The sequence below is a fragment of the Thunnus maccoyii genome, chromosome 19 (genome assembly GCF_910596095.1).
Source record: "Thunnus maccoyii chromosome 19, fThuMac1.1, whole genome shotgun sequence".
NCBI classification, from domain to species: Eukaryota; Metazoa; Chordata; class Actinopteri; order Scombriformes; family Scombridae; genus Thunnus; species Thunnus maccoyii.
Genome location: NC_056551.1, coordinates 24,526,832 through 24,547,941, shown reverse-complemented (window position 1 = coordinate 24,547,941; position 21,110 = coordinate 24,526,832). Strand labels below are relative to the sequence as shown.

The 21,110-nt window shown below is 39.5% G+C and overlaps 1 protein-coding gene and 1 long non-coding RNA gene across 9 annotated transcripts in view; one reads left to right on the top strand and one right to left on the bottom strand.

Annotated features, from left to right (window-relative positions):
• The window catches only part of mctp1b (multiple C2 domains, transmembrane 1b), a 40,343-nt gene that overhangs the window by 955 nt on the left and 18,278 nt on the right, over positions 1-21,110 (top strand). For 4 of the 5 annotated variants that reach the window (XM_042394725.1, XM_042394724.1, XM_042394727.1 and 1 more), the window contains exons 2-5: positions 17,773-17,896; positions 17,974-18,116; positions 18,282-18,361; positions 19,760-19,883. In XM_042394725.1, coding sequence (XP_042250659.1) covers positions 17,773-17,896; positions 17,974-18,116; positions 18,282-18,361; positions 19,760-19,883 — 471 coding nt within the window. Of the gene's footprint in view, positions 1-17,095; positions 17,687-17,772; positions 17,897-17,973; positions 18,117-18,281; positions 18,362-19,759; positions 19,884-21,110 lie in introns of those variants that run through there. The other variant, XM_042394728.1, reaches the window with a different exon arrangement.
• Positions 12,563-16,975, bottom strand: LOC121885356. 4 transcript variants are annotated; one of them, XR_006092545.1, is made up of 8 exons: positions 16,512-16,975; positions 15,149-15,214; positions 14,846-14,931; positions 14,472-14,758; positions 14,033-14,363; positions 13,561-13,921; positions 13,346-13,453; positions 12,563-13,034 (listed from the first exon to the last, which is right to left on the bottom strand). It is a non-coding gene; the product is annotated as an uncharacterized LOC121885356 (long non-coding RNA). The 4 variants fall into 4 exon arrangements; XR_006092544.1 differs by having other exon boundaries at positions 13,561-14,363; positions 14,472-14,761; XR_006092542.1 differs by having other exon boundaries at positions 13,561-14,363.

Genomic DNA, 21,110 nt, shown 5'->3' with positions numbered 1-21,110 from the left:
AAAGTAACTAAGTACATTTACTCAAGTACTGTACTTATGTGCAATTTGAGGTACTTGTACTTTACTTGAGTATTTCCATGTGATGCTACTTTATACTTCCACTCCACTACATTTCAGAGGGAAATATTGTACTTTCTACTCCACCACATTTATTAAACAGTTTTAGTTACTCTTCAGATGAAGATTTGACACAATAGATAATATAACAAGCTTTTAAAATACAACACATTGTTAAAGATGAAACCAGTGGTTTCCAACCTTTTTTGGCTTTTGACGTCTTACAAAAAGCAGTGTGTAGTCGGGGTCACATTTCACATGTCTATGAGTTGTTAACAGCTCCACCAAATAGTGATTTTTCCCTCTAAACTTCTCACATGCTTTCATTTCAATAAATGTTCAAATGATCCAATATTTCAGCAAAAATCAAAGATTAGAGAAAACGTCCAAAAACTGAAAACAGATGTGTGTATCAGAACTTTGTTTTTTCTTCTTTCCTCTCCCATTAATCATCTCACGACCCCTCAGATTTATCTGCTGACCCTCTAAAACTACAAATAGTCGTTTTCTTTGTGTACAGATCAAACATTAAATTAAAATTAAATGGTTACAATGCATTAATCAGCATGCTTTGAGGGGTTGGTAGCTGTTGTTTTGATCTTTAAACAGAGCCATGTTAGCTGTTTCTCCTGCTCCCAGTTTTTATGTGAATGTCGCCTCCCAGCTATTTCTCTGTACTCAGACCCACATGACCACGGTATCAGATTTCTCATCTAACGCTTGGAAAGAAAGTGAATGAGCATATCTCCCAAAGTCTTTATATTATTATGTAATCAGCATTATCACAGCGGCTTGGAAGGTCTGCAATAGGCCTTTTTCACAGCTGACAGTTTGATTTGTCATAGTAGGAAAAGCACAAGTATTACTAATACAGAAACAGCACCAGGACCCTGAAACTGAAGCAGCGAAGTGGAATTGAGCTGTCATTAGTTATATCATTTACATATGTACTTCTCCTACTGTGACATGTAGAAAAGCAGTAAAAAAAGGCCCATGAAGGCAGAAAACTAATGACAGAACTGTAGTGACCACCAGGATGCTGGACTCCTGTCTGAGACTGTGGTGTAGCTCTGCAGGACTAGTGGCATGGAGGAAGAGGAAAAGTGAATTTTAGGGGGTTTAAATGTGTTAAAAATAATCCCCATGACACCACCTTTTTTTGGAAGTACAACTGGCAAGCATCCGTAATTAGGAAGGGAGGCTCAAGTGGTGCAAAGTCTTTTAAGCCAAGTTTCGGGGATAAAACTGATACGACGCTTTGCCAAAAAGTGATTGACTGGAGAGAGATCTGGTATTTACTGTAGCGTGCGGTGTAGCGGGAGAAACCGACCAGGAAACGAGGGAGGAAATTAGAGAAACTGACTTTGACAACCGCCTGATAGTTGTGATTTAAAGATTGCAAAGTTAAATCACTACAAATGTCAAAGATATATTGCAAGGTCTTTGTTTAAATTACTGTCCTTGTCAAAATATGTTGAGTGAACAACATGACATACTGTACTGTTGAGTAGTAGATATCGTCATATATTTTGGATACAGTAATATCCTGATATAGCAGAAATGTTGTCTTTTCCTGGTTTTAAAGGCTGCGTTACAGTAAAATGATGTCATTTTCTGAACTTACCAGACTCTTGTAGCTGTTTCATTATTTGCCTTAATGCCACTTAGTCATTATATCCACATTACTGATGATTATTTATCAAAAATAATCCCTAATCCCTACAATATTGTTTATATTGAGATATTTCGTGAAAAATATTGTGATACTTGATTTTCTTTGTAGGCAAATATCTGTAGATACATGTATAATTTATGTATTTTTTTGTTTATTTTTCTCTTGTTCATCCATGTTGTGTCCTTAATTTCAGGGCAACATGCAGTTGGTTTTGTACATAATGAAGTTTTCTTTTCCAGGTCTGTGGTAAAGCTGTCTGGAGTTGATTATATGTAAAAAGGTCACAGATATGACCATTTACTACTATAAAATCATCATAAGCATTGAGACGTGATTTCGCCCTCACATTTCTGAAGATCATATTGCCATTTTGTTTTCCTCTGAGACGTCCGACGCTGTCGTCTACCTGTACAGACCTGTACAAGTCACATGTCAGGTGTTACGGAGGCGGAAGCTGCAGGGTTTTGTGTTGGAGCGTGGAGTTTACTTCGTAGCTCATGTATACTAGTCCCCGTAAACACCCACGTCCCTGTAAAACACGTTAAACACACACAGCAACAGGAAAAAAAAGAGTCATTATTTGGAGGTTATTGAACAATGTGATTTGTTGTAAGCCCCCATCTGAGCTGTATTTATGAGGATGCTGCGTAACGGCTGATTGGTTATTGAATATGTGTCTCTTATTGAGTTTCCTCTGTGTGGAAACAAACAGCTCATGTGCTTTAAGGCTGTTTTTTTTTGTTTTTTTTCACAAGACAAATAGTCGTGAGGTTAGATAATACTGTCAACAACTATTTGTATCTGCGTGTTATGGTGTGTTTGAGTGTTCACGCAACTGAATCGAACTCGACTGTCTCTTTCTATCAGCTCATGTGTTGTTCATCCTTGTCAGAGAAGGTTAGCATTATGACTTCAGGGTGTTTGTGCGGTTATTGCAGCGTCTTAGTGATACATGCTGAGTCTCTTTTTGTTATGTATCATCATCCAGGCGAATGTAAAGTTTTGTTGTCGGTGCAGGAGGTGAAAATTGGACTTTCAATGGTAATTATGAGTTTTCGAAGCATATAAACAATTTTTGGAATTAGTTTTGATGACTTTACATTTGTTCCGAGGACATTATGATTACACTGCTGCTCTTTGCAATCGATACTTTGTTAATTGATGGTAGGGCTGCAACACTTATCGTCATTATCGGTTAATCTTCTGATTTTTTTCTCCTGAAGAGTGGCTGAAACCTACAGAGACTGAACAGACCACATATTAAGATTCTTTCCACCAACTGGCACCAGTTTCTAAGTCTTCATGACTAAGGTGGTACGTATCCCACACTGTATGATTTTATCTGCTGACTGTAAACACCAGCTGACCCAGACTGGAACAGTCCTGCTCTGACTCGCTCCCATCAGCCTAAATCAGATTCATAACTGGCTCAACATTCATCAAGTGTGTCCTCGCCTTTAGTCAGTGAAATGGTTTGAAAATACTGAAAAAATAGCAATCACAATTTCTCAGAGGCCATGGTGATGTCTACAGTTTGCTTGCCTAACAGTCCAAAACCTTTAATAGGACATATCATGCATATTTCCAGGTCTATATTTATATTCTAGGGCTCTACTGGAATATCTTTGCATGATTTACAGTTAAAAACTCCTTATTTATCTTCTACTGGTCCTTTATGCAGCCTCTCAGTTCAGCCTCTGTCTGAAACAGGCCGTTTTAGCTCCTGTCTCTTTAAGGCCCCGCCTCCTGATGGGCTCACTCTGTTCTGATTGGTCGGCTTCAGACGTTCAGGAGGCTACAGAAACATATTATAATGGCAGGATTTCACTTCTCAAACACATCTGTACATGTTCGAGTCCAAATCCAATCTGAAATTCACAAGTGGACAAAGTGAACGACCTGTAGATCAACCTCAGCAACAAAGGCTACTGAATGGACGGCCATTTGTGGGTGTGTGCAAACAATCTGATGTCAGTTCGAGGAGGAAATGAAGAGCTTTTCACCTTCAGGCAGCATTTCTACATACGTTAACCCCAAGTTTTTGGAACCATGTTTAACATCCAACATTGTAACAGTATATAAATAACAGAAAAATCACAACAACCCTCCAACACAATCTTCTCATATAATTTCTAAAACTCTAGCTGTAATCTCTGCTTTCTACACTGTTCAGTCTTCTCTGTGCTGCTGCTGTTATTACAAAAATGTCTGAACTAACTAAAGACCTCTCATGATTTCAGTGCGTCTGGCGAGCCTTGATGTTTAACCTGCAGTTGTCTGAGGGCTTATGGGAAATACTGAATAAACAACGATATTAGATTGTTTTTTAAAGAAATCACCATCCTTATCTAAACATAAGCGGTGAACAACATGACATACTGTTGAGTAAGAGTGGATCTGTAGTTATTTAAATTACAGAACCAGGAAGTATCTACGTCCCTTCATCCTTTACCAGCTGCAGCGTCACTGATTTATCTTTCCTTACACATAAAGTTTTCTTTGACAGTTTTTTTTAAAGGTCTGTATTTTAGGACACTAGACTGGCCTTAAATCTGTCTGTGACCTTAAGAGACTTGTCTCCTGTCAGTCAGGCTCACTCCTCTAGAGGAGGATTATAATCAGGCCAACCAGCACCTGATTCCTTCATCTTCTTCCCCTCCTCCTGACCTGTTGCTCCTTCTTTCATTCAGCTTTAACACTCACTCTGCCACTCTCACTCCTTCTATGCTGCCGCTCTGTTCCTGGGAGATACTTTTTGAGCTGACAGAAGTTCGTTTTTACCTGGAAGTGGATGTATCCTCATCGTCTCTATGATGTCTCCCTCATAGTTGCTCTATTTTAAAAAAAACATCCCGACTCCCCTCTTTCCACCTTCCACCACCTCGTCCTCCTCGACCCTGGATCTCTTGATCAGCGAGGCCCCGGTGGCTGACACCCGTCTAGCGATTCGAGGGTTATTTCGCTGTTCCTCTTGCGATGACGCCTTCTCGCTGGCCTCCACGTGTGGACGGCTGCTGTCGGTGAGCACCATCACTCTTTGATTTCTGCCTAGATAATGTGCAGCTCTGTATTTATCTCATGTTATTTGCATTTAAACTTTTAAATACATTTTTGCACAGAAGGAGGACTGTGGATTTTAGCCCCCATCATTTATATTGTCAGTGCATTATGAAGGGATCTAATGGTCGGTATGAACAGGAGGAATGATTACAGCGAGAAAAACCTCTTTTAATGTTCATCTGGGCTCCTGACCGTCCTTTAATGTATCTTGCTGGTGCTGCAGCTGCATTGATGTCAGCTCCAGCTGTAAATATAGACTAATTGGTAAGTTTGAGCTCTCGTACGTAGTAAAAAGCTGCATTTATGTCATTTAAGTTAATCTAAAAGTAATCAGTCCTCATTTATGCAACTTAAATCACTTTTGGAACGGCTCTCTAGTGTGTGGAAAAGCTCAGAAAGGGGAAACCCTGGTGTTGAGTCATAAGATTTGAATGAATGAATAATGAAGGCATCCGCGCCGTTCCAGCTGAGCGTAAAGTAAGCCGGATTTTGGAGAGTCTGATCCTCTGCCAGCGAGCTGGTCTGAGCAGATGGAAACACAAGGAGGGGTGCTTCTGCCTCAACACGAGACCGTCCTTCCCAAGAAAAACAACAACAGCGTGACAACAAAATCGTGTCAGCAAATCTAAAACATGTTTACGTTGCAGTGACAGCGCCCTCTAGTGGTCGTAGTAATTATGATGGTAGCAAAGGAGGAAATCAGGTGACATTATTATAAAATTAGTAGACAAAAATATCATCCTTTAAAAACATATATTAGAGAAACTGAAATTGTGAAGTGGAGTGTGGCTTTCATTAGTATTGCCCACTTGAAACAACCGCTGATAAAGTATAACTTCCTTTTGCTTTACAAACAGGAAGTAGTGAGAGCGGTGCACGGTTTGCACTGTCACGCTATTCGTATATGTGAAGAAGTCTTTATGTTGTTGGTCGTTTCAGCTCTGCAGAGAGACTCATGTGTGCTGCCACTTCCTCAATTATACAACCACAAAAAATCCAACTAGTAACTACAGTCTATTGTTTTCTAGATGAATCCATCAGTCGTTGGGTCCATAAAATGTCAGATAATAATGAAAAATGTTGTTCACTTTCTCCCAAAGCCCAAGATGACGTCTTTAAATGTCTTGTTTTGTCCACAAAACAAAGATATTCAGTTTACTGTCATAGAAGACAAAAGAAACCAGAAATATTCACATTAATATCTTTAAATTCAATATTTAATATAATATATCTATATATAATATCTGCACTGTAGTACCTTTGGCTTTTATTTTCTTTAAATTTTTTTTATTTGTATTGAATGTTGTCATATTACAGAAGAGTACAGACCAGACCTTTCTTTGTTCTGTCTTTTGACTGTCAATAATAATAATAATTTACTGTTTAATGTGTAAGTACAATAGGTCGTTGGAGTAAAAGTTGGTTCATAGATTTATATTTGTATACAGGAGTCCTTGTTTGAGCTGCAGTGATACTTGCTGAAGACGGTTCCAGATATAAAATACTCAAAAGACGACATAACCAGTGATTTCATTTAATTTTATGCTTTTTTTATTTCTTTTTTTGTGGGGGTTGGAGGATTTTCCTGCAGGTGAGTCATACAGGCTCTGATGAAGACTTCATGCAGATTATGAATAAATTTACCCAAAAGATCACAGACACATGAGGTGATTATTTCGCTGTTTTTGTCCTTTGCAGCGCCGCCTTTTCAGATATTAATTCGAGTTCACACTGTCACACAATTTTTCACAAATTACAGCCTCGCTGAGTTTCAGTTCAGTTCCCTCATGAGGAGAACGTGTGAGATTGTATTTCTCTAAAACACGTTACTCCTCTTCTCTTATTATCTGTGAGCTCCTTCTGCCTCTCTGTTACTGTATTGATCACCACAGATCCGTATTGGCAACAGGATTGATTTTAATGGACCCTTGAGGTTTGACCATCACGGTGAGGCGGTCTGCTGTTGACATGAAGATCTGTTATTCCCCTCGGTGCTTTTATTGACTTTCTTTTAGCCTCCCTCTCCAGCGTCTGAAACGATCACTTGCTGCGTGCTTCTTGACAGACTTTTGAAGTTTGTAGTTCAGAGAATTTCAAGTTCAAGTGTCACTTGACCAGTTTTACACATAAAGGTCAGTTTACTAGTCTGCTGAAACTGTAAAAACAGGTTTAAAGTATCTTCTGTGGCTCTGGAGGAGCAAACAAGCTCAGAGCTAATGATTACTTTCATTATTGTTTTGACTTCAGAGCCAACAGTGATGCCTTCAGTCTGCTGGTTTTGTTGAACCAACACACCAGAACCTAAAGATATTCAACATGTTGGAAGGAAGAACAGCAAATTCTCACATTTAAGAAGCTGGAACCAGAAGATGTTTGGCATGTTTGCTTAAAAAATGAAGCAGTTAATTGAATAATTGACTTATCGTTGCATTTGAGAGACGTGGGTGTTACCAGGCAGGGAGGATCAAATGAAAGACACTATGGAGTTGAAATTTATTTCATTCTAGTGAATAAAAGTCCGGATATTTCTGCCTCTGCTGCTTCAGTTTTAACCACCGCTGTTTGTTTTTTGCTGGATGACTCATGAAGTCGACTTTGCTCGATCGTTTTGGACCCTTTTGATTAATTTGAATATAACATTTTATCTGTTCTATTTACTTTTGTCCCACTAGTGATGTGGCTTAAGGATGGTAAAGTCTGTCAGTTGGTCCATCGGTTTGGCTCAGACTGAAATATCTCAACACTAATTAGATGTATTGCTATGAAATGTGGTTCAAACATTCATGTTCACCAGAGGAGGAATTATAACTTTGCTGATCCATTAAGTTTCCATCTAACAGCATTATTATTATGTTTATTTATTTTATTTGATAGGGACGATGCAATTTAACATAGTTCCAATACAGAGCATGAAACTGACATGCTGCACAGAGACTTTATAGCTATTGCTAATTCAGCTCTTGTTCCTAGTTGCTCTTCACATATACAGTGTAATTAACCCTCCTGTTGCCCTCGGGTCAATTCTGACCCGCGAAGACAACAGGTGTCATTATGTGCTGTCATCAAAAAAATTGAAATGGTTTTAAAACAGTATCCTGACTAAACTTTTACATATACCAGTCTGCCGGAATCCATCAACATATTTTACTCTGATCTCAACTATAATTAAAATAATTCATAATTTCTTAGTCAGGATACTGTTTTGAAACCATTTCAATTTTTTTGATGTTGTCCTCGGGTCAATTTTGACCCGGGGGGACAACAGGAGGGTTAAAATATACAGCTTTCATCATCATAAAATCACGGTGCACTACAGATATGGAAGTACATCTGGTCTATCTGGTCAATATTTTCAGCTGTCCGATACTTTGATTTATGATCAAATATCAAAACTAATGACTTTCTCGTCAGCCTCAGCTGTGCTTGGTGTTTAGTGCTCATTAACTCAAAGCACCTCTGTGCTCATGTGCAGCCTCACAGAGCTGCTAGCATGGCTGCATGAATCGAAATTGCGAGGTAACAATATTAAAATGAGTTAGAGATGAAGGAGTCGGAGAATAAACCTGCAAGACAGCAGTGAGAGTCTCTGGCTCAGGATCTTGTGGCAGTGTGACAGAAAAGATTAAGTACTGTCAGCATTGAAACATTGAGCAGTCACAGGAAGAGAATATCACACAGTCGCTGTCTAGTTGAAGTACTTGTGCTCTCTGAGTTGTAAAATGTCTATTTTCTTTGGATAATTGCCTTCTTTCACAGAATAACTGAGGAATGTTCGCTTGTATCCTGGTAGACAAAAGACTGAAGCCTTGGCTGCACGCACAGATGTGTAAACATAAACACACAGTCCTAAAATAAGCGTGTAGCTGATGGGATTGTATGTGTTCTGATGCTATTCTCAGTTTGGTCACTTTGCTTCCTGATTTAGTGCCACAAGACAGTTAATCCTCTATAAGCAGCTTGTTAACTATGAACAGCCTGGTTTCTCTGTTAAACTGTGTGACTCAGCCCTATACCGGCTTTTTTGGCAGTTTTGGCTGCAGCACTCATCTGTTTCCCTGTTCGTGCCCACCGAGGGGATTAGACGTACTGTATTGTGAGTTAAGGCATTTTGGAGCTGTGCCACGATGAAGCAGTAAAACCTACCGCAGCCGTTATCATCACAAGAGGCAAAGTAACACCTCGGGAGCCGCCTCAGACTGGATGTTTATGCAGACACATTCTGCTTCTGTCAGCTGTCTTTCTCTTTGAGGTTGCCACCAGCTACCAAAGGAAAAATCTGGTGCATTGTTTAAACTCCCCAGCCACAAGTCGGCTCGTTACACGAGAGCTACCAAACATGCACATAAAAACTGTGACTGGCAGAGTTTTAAGAGAAGAAGAAACAGAAAAGACAACAAGTTCAGGAGACTGAGCTCATGTCTGAAACCTCCACAAGTCCTCACATTTAAAGCATTTTGGGGAATATGCTCAATCATTTTCGATATTAATCTAGTTTGTGCATTAAGTAAAAGCTACAGCTAGAGGGCTATGTTAGCTTAGCATAAAGACTTAAAGCAGGGGAAACATTTAGCCTGGCTCTGTCCAAAGTTCAAAAATGCACCTGCCAAGAAGAGGTAGCTGATATTGATCAATATAGTTTATTGCAGATACTTGGGTATCTGTGTAAGTGGTAAGAAATTATAGTACTGAAATGCCAAGCAAGGTTTTAAGGGGACATGCTTTTTGTGATTTTCTGTTATGTTTCAAAACTGTTCTAATGTTGGATGTTAAACATGGTCAAACTTCCAAAACTTGAGGTAAACTTAAAAATTCTCCCTGTAAGACAAAGCCCAGGGCGTCAACCTGCTTTGAACGCTTTGTTTGCAAAGTTATGTCTACTTCCTCTTCATCATGATGTCAGATTATCGGCTGACTGTTCTGTAGTCTTTGTTACTAAGGTCGTTGCTAAGGTTGTTGCTAAGGGGTTTCCACGTGTTGTTCATGTCGTCCACTCTCATATTTCATATCATATTGTACGGATGGATTTGAGAAGTTGACATTTGGAGTAAAGAGTTTGTTTACGTAGCCTCCAGCTTCCTGAAGCTGACCAATCAGAACAGAGTGAGCTCATCAGGAGGCGGGCCTTAAAGAGACAGGAGCTAAAACGGCCTGTTTCAGACGGAGGCTGAACTGAGGGGCTGCATAAAGGACCAGTAGAAGATAAATAAGGAGTTTTTAACTGTAAATCATGCAAAGATATTCCAGTAGAGCCCCAGAATATACATATAGATGTGTGACAGGACGTGGAAGCTGGGCAAGCGTAGAGGAGTGCAAGCTAGGCTAACTGCTAACCCATACAAACCAGCAGTTCCAACAATCATGCTGCCTAATGTTCTTTGGACAGCAAAATGGATTATCTCACTCTTCCACCAGTGCTGGTCATTTGTTGACATGCAAGAGCTGTTTAGATCCAACTGAGACATGTACTTTCTTTATCCTTTCTGTTGGAGGAACAGCATTTCGTTTTTTTGTGTGTATACAAATACACAAGAAAATGACAATAAACTAAATCTTGAATCTTGAAATGTGCAGAATATGATCCCTTTAAATTCACCAAATGGACACAAACATAAATGAAAGATAATGTTGCTGTGTGTTTACCTCATAAAAACAGCTTTATAGGGTGATAATACGTCAGTGTTTTCATCTTTCACTGCTGCCCTGAAGTAACATTAAGTTGACCTGGAACACCTCATCCTCTCCCCGTTGGTTGACTTTATCTCCTTATTTAACATCATCATGTCTGAACTGGATTTGCCCCACTTGTCACAACTCTGAGCTGAGGACAGAGACTACATAACATTTCAACAGCCCTCCTCTACGCAGCCAGCCACGCCATCCTGCTTCCTCATGTTACAACACAGAATGGTCTCAATTATTTTATTACCGTGTTTTCAGCCCACTGGAATTTTCACAGTGTTGCCAGTGCACATGTTGGCACACCGTTCACGTTTTCAGCCTCAGGAGATACGTCTGTGTTTCATAATGTTTGTAGCTGATTTCTTGTTATCTCAGTTAGCTGACAATGCTTTTGAAATTGGTGATATAACGTTACACCTCAGCTATCTACTCGAGGTCATGTACTTGGTAATTATTTAGTTTTGAGCAGAACTTTTGGGTTAATTGTAAAAAAAAAAAAGAGTATTTGTCAGCCTTGTCAACCTGATTTTTGTTGAAACTTTTATGTTAAGCACTTTGTGTTTGTGTTATTATTGATGCGTCATGTTTCAGACACTGTCACACCCTCTCTGTGTCATGCTTCCGTCCCAGTCTGGCTCTGTGTCCCTCCACCAGTCCACCAGTTGCCCTCAGGCTTCTCTGCCTGTTTTAGACTGGACTGAGTGGGAAAAAGCACAGATAAGAGAGGTTACAGATTATATTTAAGGACCACTTGAGCTACTTTTGCTTTCTACATTGACTGTCGTTGGAGCTAAGTGCTAAAGTGAACTGAAACACTAGTTATGTTATTCTGAGCTGCAGTTTGCTTTGTGTTGTTGTGTTGTGCTTGACAGACTGATTTATTCATGTTGACGTCAAGTTTATTCTGCTGTGTGTGTGCGTTGTGACTTGTGCACTTATTTGAGTTGCGTTCATGTGAGTTCTGGGAGGGTTTGTGCATGGTTATATTGTGTTTTCTGGGTTTTTTTTGGTTTTCTGTTTGCTCTGTGTTTACCTTCTGTGTTTTTGTGCTCCACAGCTGCCCTGCATCAGTCTCGTTAGCCCTGCCCTACTCACTCTGTCTTCCCCCAGCCAATTAGCTCCCAGCCTGTTCCAACTGCACCACATTCTCTCATCAGTTTGGTTTGTAATTAAGTCCTGGTGTTCAGTTCAGTTTTACTTTGCCTGCACTCGAGCCAGAATAAAGACGTGTTTCTTCAGCTTTGCTCTGCCTTTGGTCTCCTGTGCTCCATTTAACAGTCTGGCCTCAGAATCAGCACCATGAGAGCTTTCACTGTGCAGAGCGTTTGCTTTTATCTCCTTGCAAACCTTGCTAAGTTTTTAAAGGGTTAGAGCTCATTAGGAACATTTCATTTTAACAAGATAAACAAACCCAGATTTAAAGGAGAAAAGGTGGCTGGCTCACTATCACTGTTGGACGCCTTGTCCCTTTTTTCTACATGTTTGGATTGTTTTTGGACTATTTAAAGGGAAGAAATATGCTGCTCTTTTCTGCACCATTACTTTGCTGTGGTCAATTATATTTGCTCCACTTATCTTTTAGCTTAGGTGACAGCATGATGCCAAATGTCATACATACACGTTTATTCAGACTAACCATTTAACCACAACGCAATATGATCTGCGTAAAGCATTCCACACAGTCAATCATGATGTTTTAATATTAAAACTCTCTGAATTTAATTTTTCATCTAGAGCACTGACATGGATGTCTTCATATTTATGTAATAGGAGACAATGTGTCAAAGTTTGTGACACACTGTCCGGTAACATGAAGTGCACAATAGGTGTTCCACAAGGGTCAGTGTTGGGTCCCCTATTATTTAGCCTATATATTAATGATCTACCTCAACAGCGTCATGATGTAGAACTGCAAATGTATGCAGATGACACTGTTGTTTATACACACATGCAAAAACAGCTGAATTAGCAGCTGCTAAGCTAACAATTGCGTTGGGAAGCATCAAACATTGGCTTGATCAATCATATGAGTCTAAATGTAAACAAGACAAAAGGCATGGTGCAACCTCCTAATGCTGATATTCCCAAAGGTGAAAGGATTGACATAGTCACTGATTTTAAATGTCTTGGTGTGACACTGGATCCAAATTTGAACTTAAAGAAACATGATGTAACATGTACAATGAAAAACATTCATAGAAAGTTAGAATGTACCAATAGTGTTGAGCAAGAATAGTTTGTGTTGATTTTATTGAAAGACTCAAGCCAAGCCTCATCTATTCCTCTGCTGACCTCTGTCCTCAGAAGCTCTTCAGTGGATGAAAGAGGTCCAAGTAATCAATATATGGTCAACAGACCATATTTTATATATATATACGCACACAAAAGCTCAGTCATACACTGCTGAAATGCTGATACTTTGGGATGACCTTGAGACATTGTGCATCCATAATTATTTCTCCAAGTTTCTGATGGGCCACAGATTCCACTTCAATCCACTCCTTGTCCCTGGTCTCAACCAGAGGACCATGGTAGCCGCTACCCAGTGCCCATGAATGCTCTCCTGTGGCATGAAAAAATGCAAGTCATTGGAAGAGTAATGTCAACTTCTGTGGCGTGTGAGCATATGTGATGCTGGTCTGCATAGAATATAGAGAAGTGTACAGACTTGTGCGGGAAAATCTAACCATTTGTGATACATGCCAATTAGCTATTGGTGGAAATACTCATTCAGATAATTAAAAGGACACAGGGCCATGTGCACCATGTCTACAGTATGTGATCAATCAAATTAAAAAAATGAATCCATTCATAATGTCTCTCTTTTGGATTAGTTGCAATCCACAAGCCAAATATGCTTTCACTAATGCTTACAAAGAAGCTGTCATAGCCATCTGTAGCCACCTTCCATTAGTACCAGAAATGGTTGCAAATGTCTTTACTCCACTGCCAGAGGATGAAGCTCCACTTCTGGTGGCTTGCCTGTAAATGGAACATTAAATATCACAAAGGAGGGACATCTCAAAAGATTATAAAGGCACATACACCAAAAATGTATTAAACCTGAAAAAGAGAATTTATGAACTTACTGCTAGTAGTCTTCTTGAAAGGTTTTTTGAGCCCTGCCACACATAAAGAGAGTTCTGAACCCCCTTATCTTTGAATTTCCTCCTGGCTGGATCTGTATGGAGAGAACAAATACAAGAAACACAAACCTAGTACATAAAACACAGTAATTACAGTCCAGTTGGCAGATATATCGCTGTTAGATCAACCGCATCTACACAAACACTTCTGAAATCTGGGAATGAGCATCAGTGCATATTTCAGTCAGCTTGACTTGTTGATGAAGAGTCTCAAATGTTCCTTCCTGCTCCATGATAGCAGAGTTTCTCTCAGTCTCCCTCTTGTCAATGTTGGTGATGTAGATTATCTTCTTTGTGTCATTCTCTGTGGCAGAATACATGCAATAATCCAGGACTGTCCATCCAGCCAACGCAGAATTAAAAAGGCATCATCACAAAATGTAACAGAGTCAACAGTCAGAGCTGTGTGACAAACCTCACTGCAGGTGTGCACATCGAATTCTTCTTGACCAATATAAGAAGTGGAAGCAAATGTTTAAAATGCAAACTTATCCAGTGTCACTACACTCTGTTTGGACTGTAGCTGAGCAATAATGTCTCTTTGCTTTATTTCCCAGAATTAATTGATTGCGTCCACACAGTAGTGGTCCTGGATCCTGCAGAACATGGTCCTGTTATGCTATTTCGGCATAGTTGTTTCATGACAAAAGGATATTGGTAGACAGAAGGAAGTCTCCAATATGCATCCCATACTTCAGAGTGGTTTGGGAAGTCCACCTCCACACAATGTGACCTCGAGGACACATCTGGAATACAGTTTATCATCAGTACATTTATGTAAAAATGTAATTTTCAACTTTGTTTACCTACAAATGAAAAGTCATATGAGATCTATACTGCGACAGGAAAATTACCTGTTCAATAGTTACAGCAGTGCTCCTTGACTGTATCACAATTTAATGCACCACAGTATTGTCTGGTCTTGAGGTCCAGAGTCTTGAATGTGTTGACAGGTAGGTGGAAGTTTTCTACAAGCTGTCTCAAGCAGCTGTGATCCGTGATCTATGCAGGATGGCATATGGTGTCTGAAAATGATGGCATGTCTGCTGCTGCATCATCCTCACTATCATGCACTCTATCTTCAATGCTAATTTCAGGAAGAGCATCCAGAGAGATGTTTGTTTTCAGAGCCCCACCAGTCCTGCTGACATAAATATGGTCATGAAAAAAAACCACAAGTAACACACCATTACTGGACTGAGTGCAAAGCAAAGGATAGAAAACCTACTGAACACAAATGCATGGTTTGTGGTCTGGATCATCAGTTCCTCAGTGAAACCTTCCAAATCCTCTTTGTCCTCCTCCGGATCCCACCTTATATCCACCCAGTCAATGCAGATAAGACCAAAAAAACTTAATTCAAATGCAATCACAAATGGAAACAAAAGGCAGGAAGTTTTTTTTGGGGGGGTGGGGGGGCATTTACATTCAGACCTGAAGGAGCCAGGAAGAAGGGGGTGGGAGGGGCTCCCAGACTCAACTAGCAAGTCTTTCAAATGTGTATTCTTCATCAAAACTCACAGCGACTTACGTGGCATTTGTAATGTCATTGAATGCATCTGCACTGACTGTGTCCTCCATTCAAAATAACTGATGACTGAAAACATAGTGAGAATAGTAGGGTGTTATTTTATGTTGCTAAATTGATCAAGTACAGTCACGTCTATGTGTGAGCAGCCACAGAGAAACTGTCTGCTGGAAAATAATGTTCTTCATTTATAATAATCACTCCGTTTCCTGTCTAAATGGTGATAGGAAATACACAGGTTGCGGCCTTCAATGTGTGAAATCAACTTCTGTATACAAAACATCTTTGGTCCATGAGACATCAGCCAACCATCAAAATGCAAATAAGGTAGATTCAGGAAAAATAATGGGCTGAGAGACAGAGGGGAGACTAGACAAGATGCTCTTCTCAAGCTCCTCCACTGCTTCCATGTATAAAGATTTCATGTTCTGCTCTCTAAATAAAACTACAGACCTGTTAATTTGAACAGTGAAAAAAGTCAAACAGAGAAATCAAAGGCCAAATATGTAATTAGAACAGTTTATCTCAGACAAGATTCTCTAGACGTTCCAGCCTTATACGGTGCAGAAATAATTGTCTCTTTCTCATCAAACATCATCAAACGAATGACATGTAAGCACAAAAACACTCCTGCTATGTCATACTCCTACTCTACTTCATTGCATCTTTAAAAACTTCAATAACTGCACACTTGTCTAATGTATGTAGTATGTTATCTTATGTTTTTATTTTATATTTATAGTGTATGATAGGGTTTTTTCTTATATTCTTGTATTGAGCTATTTTATTGTTATTTGTTGTGTTTATTTTTCTATACATATATATATTTCTCTCTTCTAGTTTTGATATGTATATTTACTGTGTATTTACTGGATAACTGCTGCTGTAACACAAGAATTTCCTAATTTAGGATCATTAAAGTACATCAGTCTATCCATCCAACACAGCACCAAAACACAACGGAGTAAAAACTAGCAAGAGTTAGTTAAAGCTACAGTGACCGAAGAGCATTGTAGGTTTGTAGCTAAGCTAACAAAGAAGTTAACATTACTTAGCATAGTATTTCAACTTATGCATCAATCCAAATAATCCCACTGTGCTAGCAAACCTGTGTTTTTAGGTCTTCATAGCTATAAAACACCACAATATAGAGCGAACAACTACACAGCATGTAACGTAACTAACGTTAGCTAGGTTGTGGGTTAAGAAACTGTTGCTACAGTTGCTGCTGTGAAGCGAACATGCAGAGACTCTCCTGCTACTAAAGCTAACGTCACAACAACAGCGCATTGTGGCAAACTAGACAGTAAGCTGGACGTCTGTGGGCAGGTGTTGGTTATATGAAATATAGTAAAACTAATGTTACCCATCTGTCCAGCAGAAACAAAGCAACCTCTGCATCCGTCTTCAGGCCTTTCAACTCTCAACTCTTCGCCCTTGCCTGATCATAGCCCTTCTTCTTTAATTTGTGTTCTTCCTCTCCTCTTTGGCTGTTTTACAGATTTACCGTCCGTCTTGCTCCTAATGCTCCTCCTACCACCCCGTCTCCCCTCCCCCTGCCCTTTGCATGAGCACGAGCTGTTGCTGATTGGCTGGAGTAGTGTTTTGCGGCTTGGCCCAAACCACTGTTTACATGCCCATTTACAGAGCGAGCGCTGTGTATGGACACACAGAACAGACAGCTATCAGACCATGAGGAGATATTTGCAATGTGTATTGGATTAGAATCACTGACTCTACCTTTTAAAGCTGCCATAATCAATAATTTTACATAAACACTGGGATCAGATGTCAGTGTGTAATGTGTTTGGCTCGTAGTGATGAACCTACAGAGAATTATCAGTGACTCTGCAGCTCCTCTTGGCTTTACGGAGCTTTATAGTGAGTTTCAGCTCATTGTTTATCTGTCCGGCTGTTACTTTACTGTTTTGGTTCACTCTCATAGCGTCGTTTTCAGCTGCAGCAGGCAGCTGTTTTCAGATGTGATCTAAAAGATAAAATGTTATTTCCACTTTGCTTCTCTCTGGCTGTTTCTGTGCTAATGACTGCTGACACAGTTTAGTTTCTCACTTTCACAGGCTGAGGTTTCTGGTTTTTGTGTATAGATTTGTGATTGTGATTGTTATTGATGTTATTCGCAGCCTGTTACAAGACAACAAAACTGCTTTCCTAATGTCCAGAAAAGTATTCATAGAAACATTCATCCTCTCATGCATCTGCATCGTGTAGTGCAGCAGTGTCCAGGCTGCGAACATCTGCGATGTATCTTCAGTTTCTGCTTTGCTACAGATGCTACAGAGATGATGGTGCTGCAATGGAAGTGAGGATTATACAAGAATGGAAAAACCCTTCAGCTCAGAATCACTCTGATCAGTCGGGGAGGAAGCTGCTTTCTTGTAATTTCCTGTCAGTGTTCACCCCATGGGACCCAGCTGAGTGAGACACTTCAGTCAGTGTCGGTGGATGCAGACAGAAGTAGTTAAAGCTACGTTTTAGCGACGGCCTGAAACACCTTTTCAGTTCTTTCTTTAAAAAATGCTGGTGAGGTTTCTGTGAAGAGTTTGGACTGTACGGTGAGAGAGTGACTGATGTCAGTTTGTAATGAATGCATTTGTTTCCTCTAACAGGGTGTGGGTGCACCGTGCTCCTCAGGGCCCCCCATTGAGCAAGCAGCCCTCCCCAGCTCAGGGATGTACAAGCTGGACATCGAGCTGAAGAGAGGACACAACCTGGCCATCCGAGACAGAGGAGGTAGAGTCGTGTCTACGCTTCCTTTTTTTCCTTTTCTGTTCTTGTTTTTATGCAACCAACTTTTTTTTTTCTTTTAGGTAGCAGTGATCCATACGTCAAGTTCAAGCTGGCTGGTAAGGAGGTGTTCAGAAGCAAAACCATCCACAAAAACCTCAACCCGGTGTGGGATGAAAAGACGACTTTAATACTGGATTGTCTGAGTGAACCTTTGTATGTAAAGGTAAAGATTTGGACACACACAAACAGCTTTTAAAAAATCATTCTTCTCTGTATTTTTTTGCCTTTAATGGACAGCTGATAGTAGATAAGCAGACAGGAAACAAGAGAAGAGAAAGCCTCCTAAATATGAATTCTTAATGAATTGTTGCTTGTTGCTGGTCTGCAGGTTTTTGACTACGACTTTGGCCTTCTAGATGACTTCATGGGTTCTGCTTACCTGTACGTGGAGTCTCTGGAGCAGCAGAGGTATGAACTGTACTGTGTGACACCTTCACTGTGACATGTAGTATGTACAGAATTTTACTTTTGAAGTGCTTTTGCCAAGAAACCTGTGCAGGAAATCCTGTAGAAACTGTTATATGTTGAAAATACAGTCATCAAAAGCCTTTTTAAAATAAAGATTTTATTCTAAAAAAACTTAAACTTTTCAATGAAATTTAGTCCAGTTGTAACAATCAAACTTTATAAAGCACCTTTCATACAAGTTGAATGCAATTCAAAGTGCTTTACAGGTAATTGACAAACACACAGGTTGCACACCACCAGTTCAAACCAATTTAGTTAAGACGCAGTTAAAAACAACCAAGATCTAAAAAGTTATCATAAAAATGTGGCTTAAAAATAAAAGTCAAGTTCTGAGTATGTCACATGAGTATCTGGTAGACAACCGCAACTCAGATGTGTTATCTTGTAGGTGTTTACTCTGGTAGACGCCAGTGTGGCAACCACACTCTTGATTAAAATTACTGATTTCTCTGGGTTTGAAAATTATAAAATATATAATATATAGTAGGTCTAGTTGTTTTTAGACATTATTATAGCTTTAATAAAACCTACTTTAAAAGAATTAATTGAATAAGACAACAATAAAAGATGATTTAAATGCTGAGAATAAATCTTAATAATAAGCAAAAGGATAGACGATTAAACGCTCTGCCTGCACAGAGCCGATGTCTCTCGCTAGCTTGGTACTAGCATTACATTTCATGGCTGAAATTCCAATTTCACAGTATCATTATGACTTTATCCACCGTTTCAGATGTCTATGAGTTGTTAACAGCTCCACCAAATAGTGATTTTTCCCTCTAAACTTCTCACATGCTTTCATTTCAATAAATGTTTAAATGATCCAATATTTCAACAAAAAATCAAAGAATAGAGAAAAAAGTCCAAATAACTGAAAACAGATTTGTGTATCAGAACTTTGTTTTTTCTTCTTTCCTCTCCCATTAATCATCTCACGACTCCTCAGATGTATCTGCTGACCCTTTGGAGGGGCCCCGACCCCTAGGTTGGGAACCAGTGGACTAAACTAGCTAACTGTATATAAAGTAATTGAAACTAGCTCCACCTCCAGCAGCTACAACAGTAACATGCTGCTCTAACACTGATGCTTCACTATTAATAATCTAATGATGTCATATATAATAATATATCAGCTGCTATTGACATATATATGTCAGCCAACTGATTTAATACCAGTTGGAGTTAAACAGGCAGACTGGGATTAGTGATGCTTCCAGTCTTTATGCTGCAAAACAGTGAATAAATGCATCTCCAAAAATGACAAACTATTCCTTTAAGTTAACGCAGCAGCACAAACAGTATTCACATATGTTATATCTCTGTGTGTGTGTATTACAGGACGATACCTGTAACTCTGGTGCTGAAGGACCCTCAGTACCCGGATCAGGACCTGGGCTCCCTGGAGCTCGCCGTCACCCTGACGCCTAAAGACAGTCCCATAGAGGAACGACGAGACTCCACAGTACGTATGATAAGAAATCATCCTATCATCCTATCTCTTCCTCTCAGTTCAGTTGAGTTAGAGTCAGTTAAGAGTCTTTATAACATATGACAAGTACAACTGTCATATTAGAGTGAAGAAAAAGTGAGTTATTGTAGTCAGAACTATCATTTTTTGGGGATTATTCAATCAATTGCACAACAATAATAAGAAATGTCCATCACAAATTCCAAGAGAGCAAGATTAAAGATGCAGTAAATCCTCTCTGTTTAGGGCCTCAATCCTGCAAATGTTCAGCAGTTTCTTCAAATCAGTTTTTAAATTACTATTTGCCGTATTGGCCTGAATATATATATGACGACCCTCATTATGAGATAACCTCCACTTTTCCACTCGTACTGTCGGCAACGTTTCCCTGAGATACTGTTAATCCGAAGAGAAGAGAGTCCTCGTTCTTGAAGCGTTTTCTCTCGTAAAAGTGAAATACTTCTATTACTTTCTCCTGTCAGCCTCTTTGAAGCATCAGTATTATTTCTCAGCGGTAGCTCTCAGCTGTTTGACAGGTGATTCAGTTCCTCGCTGTAAAGACACTTTGGACTTTTTTCTTCCAGGTCAACTGCCGGTTAAACCAAGATAACGAAACACTTTTTACTACTGACTGACTTTTAACAGACGGAAGTTATGACATCACTTCCTCTGTCACAGCAGCTTGTTTACACAATCTCTCATTCAGTGTTTCTTGCATTTGTCTTTCTGAAAAAGTGAAACATGTTCCTGGAGTTTATTTTCCATATTCTAAGATAAGTCAGCTGAAAAAACTACATCTCCCATCGTAACTATACAACGATGCTCTTCTCTGATGTCTTTTCTTTTTCAACTTTTTAGTTTTAATCCTCGCTGTCTATAAACGACACCGTTCAGGCCTCTCTTTTGCAGCCTGTTGACTTGTCTTGTGGTCAGCAGGCTTATGGGAAATGTGGTTCAATAACTCAACTCAAATTTATTTATAAAGCAAATTTAACAAAAAAAAACAACAGTTGACCAAAGTTCAGCACAATCAAAATAACAAAAACCATAAACCACACAATAAAAAGTTTAACAGACAAAAAGACAAAACACTCACATACGGAGTTAAACACCAAGGAACTAAAATATGTTTTAAGACTTGATTTAAAAACAGGCAGTTTGGAGGTTACAGCTGCAAAGGGATGATCTCCCCTGTGCAACTGGAACAACTGGAACAACTGG